Source organism: Procambarus clarkii, chromosome 30 (assembly GCF_040958095.1).
Source record: "Procambarus clarkii isolate CNS0578487 chromosome 30, FALCON_Pclarkii_2.0, whole genome shotgun sequence".
In the NCBI taxonomy this organism is placed as follows: Eukaryota; Metazoa; Arthropoda; class Malacostraca; order Decapoda; family Cambaridae; genus Procambarus; species Procambarus clarkii.
Window position 1 is genome coordinate 30,142,444 of NC_091179.1, and position 3,323 is coordinate 30,145,766.

Below are 3,323 nucleotides of genomic sequence, written 5' to 3' on the forward strand. Positions count from 1 at the left end.
ACCTGGTACTAGCAACACCTGGTACTAGCCACACCTGGTACCAGCAACACCTGGTACTAGCCACACCTGGTACTAGCCACACCTGGTACAGACCTCCATAGTCTCAACAGAAGCTCTGCGAGCCACATTTTGGCCTCTGGACAACACAACAGTGTATCTTGTTGTCTGCCTTAATGTCTTATGGTATACTTGAAGCATCAGTTGGAGCTCCGTCTTAACTGTGTACCATCCCCTGCCTGAAGCGAGTCCGTCGCTCTACCGTCCAGCTCAAATGGTGCCCAACAACTTGGGCTGGAAGGTAGAGCGACTGTCTCGCTTCATGCAGGTCGGCGTTTAATCCCTCGACCGCTAAAATGGTTGGCCACCATTCCTTCTCCCCCCCCCCCCCTCCAAGTTCTCAAGATTCTACACCCGTCCCAACATCGTGGACAACCAGAAGTTGGCAGTTGCAACACAAGGCGCTCAGCCTTCAACAGCCTCATATTGCGGTGCCATTCTTAAGAACATCGCCCCCAACAGCGACCATTCTTACCCAGGCTGACACAACACGTGGGTGAGTGTTGTGTCACGTCAGCCGACCATGTGAAGGCTCTGACTCACACCTCCCTCATGTTTGATCCAGATATTACCATGACTGGAGCTTCATTAAGAAATTCCTAGTGAAATATTCTTAATTATACAAAAAACGCGAGAGAGAGAGAGAGAGAGAGAGAGAGAGAGAGAGAGAGAGAGAGAGAGAGAGAGAGAGAGAGAGAAAGAGAGAGAGAGAGAGAGAGAGAGAGAGAGAGAGAGAGAGAGAGAGAGAGAGAGAGAGAGAGAGAGAGAGAGAGAGAGAGAGAGAGAGAGAGAGAGAGAGAGAGAGAGAGAGAGAGAGAGAGAGAGTACTAAGAGTGTAAGAGAGTTGTAAGAAAAGGAGCAAGAGAGGGTGTATGAGAGCAGTAAGATAGAGTGTAAGAGTGTGCGTACGAGAGGGTGTTGGAGAATGTGTGAGTGTGTGTGTGTGTGTGTGTGTGTGTGTATGTGTGTGTGTGTGTGTGTGTGTATGTGTGTGTGTGTGTGTGTGTGTGTGTGTGTGTGTGTGTGTGTGTGTGTGTGTGTGTGTGTGTGTGTGTGTGTGTGTGTGTGTGTGTGTACTCACCTAATTGTACTCACCTAATTGTGCTTGCGGGGGTTGAGCTCTGGCTCTTTGGTCCCGCCTCTCAACCGTCAATCAACTGGTGTACAGATAAGAGGGGGATGCTGGGCGCCTGCCATAACAATTTAAATAATCTTCCTCATCGCTTCACTATGAATTATTTCCCCTCGTGATAAGTGGCTGGTAGTTAAGGTGCCAAGCGAACAACGTCTTTACGACGCCAGTGAATAACGGCCATATACCGTCCTGTGAAGAGCCTGTTCCTTCAGCCTGGTCCTAGTGAACGAGGCCCGGGTGAGCGAAGTGTTTCCGATAGTTTGGTGCTTGTTTCACTTGTATCTAAGATGAGGTGATAGTTAGGTCGTTGCTAACAGCCAGACCCACGCTGATTGGTCTATAGGGAGTCAGACCCACGCTGATTGGTCTATAGTGAGTCAGACCCACGCTGATTGGTCTATAGTGAGCCAGACCCACGCTGATTGGTCTATAGTGAGCCAGACCCACGCTGATTGGTCTATAGTGAGCCAGACCCACGCTGATTGGTCTATAGTGAGCCAGACCCACGCTGATTGGTCTATGGTGAGCCAGACCCCTCGCTGATTGGTTTATAGTGAGCCAGATCCACGCTGATTGGTCTATAGTGAGCCAGACCCACGCTGATTGGTCTATAGTGAGCCAGATCCACGCTGATTGGTCTATAGTGAGCCAGACCCTCGCTGATTGGTCTATAGTGAGCCAGACCCTCGCTGATTGGTCTATAGTGAGCCAGATCCACGCTGATTGGTCTATAGTGAGCCAGATCCACGCTGATTGGTCTATAGTGAGCCAGACCCACGCTGATTGGTCTATAGTGAGCCAGATCCACGCTGATTGGTCTATAGTGAGCCAGATCCACGCTGATTGGTCTATAGTGAGCCAGATCCACGCTGATTGGTCTATAGTGAGCCAGATCCACGCTGATTGGTCTATAGTGAGCCAGACCCACGCTGATTGGTCTATAGTGAGCCAGATCCACGCTGATTGGTCTATAGTGAGCCAGATCCACGCTGATTGGTCTATAGTGAGCCAGATCCACGCTGATTGGTCTATAGTGAGCCAGATCCACGCTGATTGGTCTATAGTGAGCCAGATCCACGCTGATTGGTCTATAGTGAGCCAGATCCACGCTGATTGGTCTATAGTGAGCCAGACCCACGCTGATTGGTCTATAGTGAGCCAGATCAACGCTGATTGGTCTATAGTGAGCCAGACCCACGCTGATTGGTCTATAGTGAGCCAGACCCACGCTGATTGGTCTATAGTGAGCCAGACCCACGCTGATTGGTCTATAGTGAGCCAGATCCACGCTGATTGGTCTATAGTGAGCCAGACCCACGCTGATTGGTCTATAGTGAGCCAGACCCACGCTGATTGGTCTATAGTGAGCCAGATCCACGCTGATTGGTCTATAGTGAGCCAGACCCACGGTGATTGGTCTATAGTGAGCCAGATCCACGCTGATTGGTCTATAGTGAGCCAGACCCTCGCTGATTGGTCTATAGTGAGCCAGACCCTCGCTGATTGGTCTATAGTGAGCCAGACCCTCGCTGATTGGTCTATAGTGAGCCAGATCCACGCTGATTGGTCTATTGTGAACAATCTCCGATTTGCTTGTTAACGGAGCCGTGTTCGTTACTAACAAATATTTAATTCCAAATTTGTTCATTCTTAGCAATCTTAGTCTTTTATATTAAGATAACGTATTACTAAGTTAATTAGGTTAGGATAGGTTAAGGTAGGATAGATTGCTAAGTTTGTTTAAATATTTTGATTAAAACAAATCCGAATCATATCTAATGCGACGAAAATCTTATATCAATCGTTAAGATTTTTTGTTGAAAAAAATAAAATTATATAAACATTAAACCAGATTCGAAGAGTATGATAATGAGACATTGTTCCCCCACACAGTCGTCTCTGTGTCACGGGCTGCTGTGTGTGGGGCCCACTGCCCCCCACACTGTCGTCTCTGTGTCACGGGCTGCTGTGTGTGGGGCCCACTGCCCCCCACACTGTCGTCTCTGTGTCACGGGCTGCTGTGTGTGGGTCCAACTGCCCACCACACAGTCGTCTCTGTGTCACGGGCTGCTGTGTGTGGGGCCCACTGCCCCCCACACTGTCGTCTCTGTGTGACGGGCTGCTGTGTATG

General features: G+C 49.4%; 1 protein-coding gene across 1 annotated transcript; it reads right to left on the bottom strand.

Annotated features, from left to right (window-relative positions):
* Positions 1-1,709: 1,709 nt before the first annotated feature.
* On the bottom strand, positions 1,710-2,840 carry LOC138370011 (uncharacterized). The gene has a single exon (XM_069333779.1). It carries the CDS (start codon positions 2,838-2,840, stop codon positions 1,710-1,712), a length of 1,131 nt encoding a protein of 376 aa, XP_069189880.1.
* Between the last annotated feature and the right edge of the window lie 483 nt (positions 2,841-3,323).

What these genes read in the sequence shown, in the direction of transcription:
- LOC138370011 (XM_069333779.1), bottom strand. Translation starts at nt 2,840, where the DNA reads ATGAACAAATTTGGAATTAAATATTTGTTAGTAACGAACACGGCTCCG.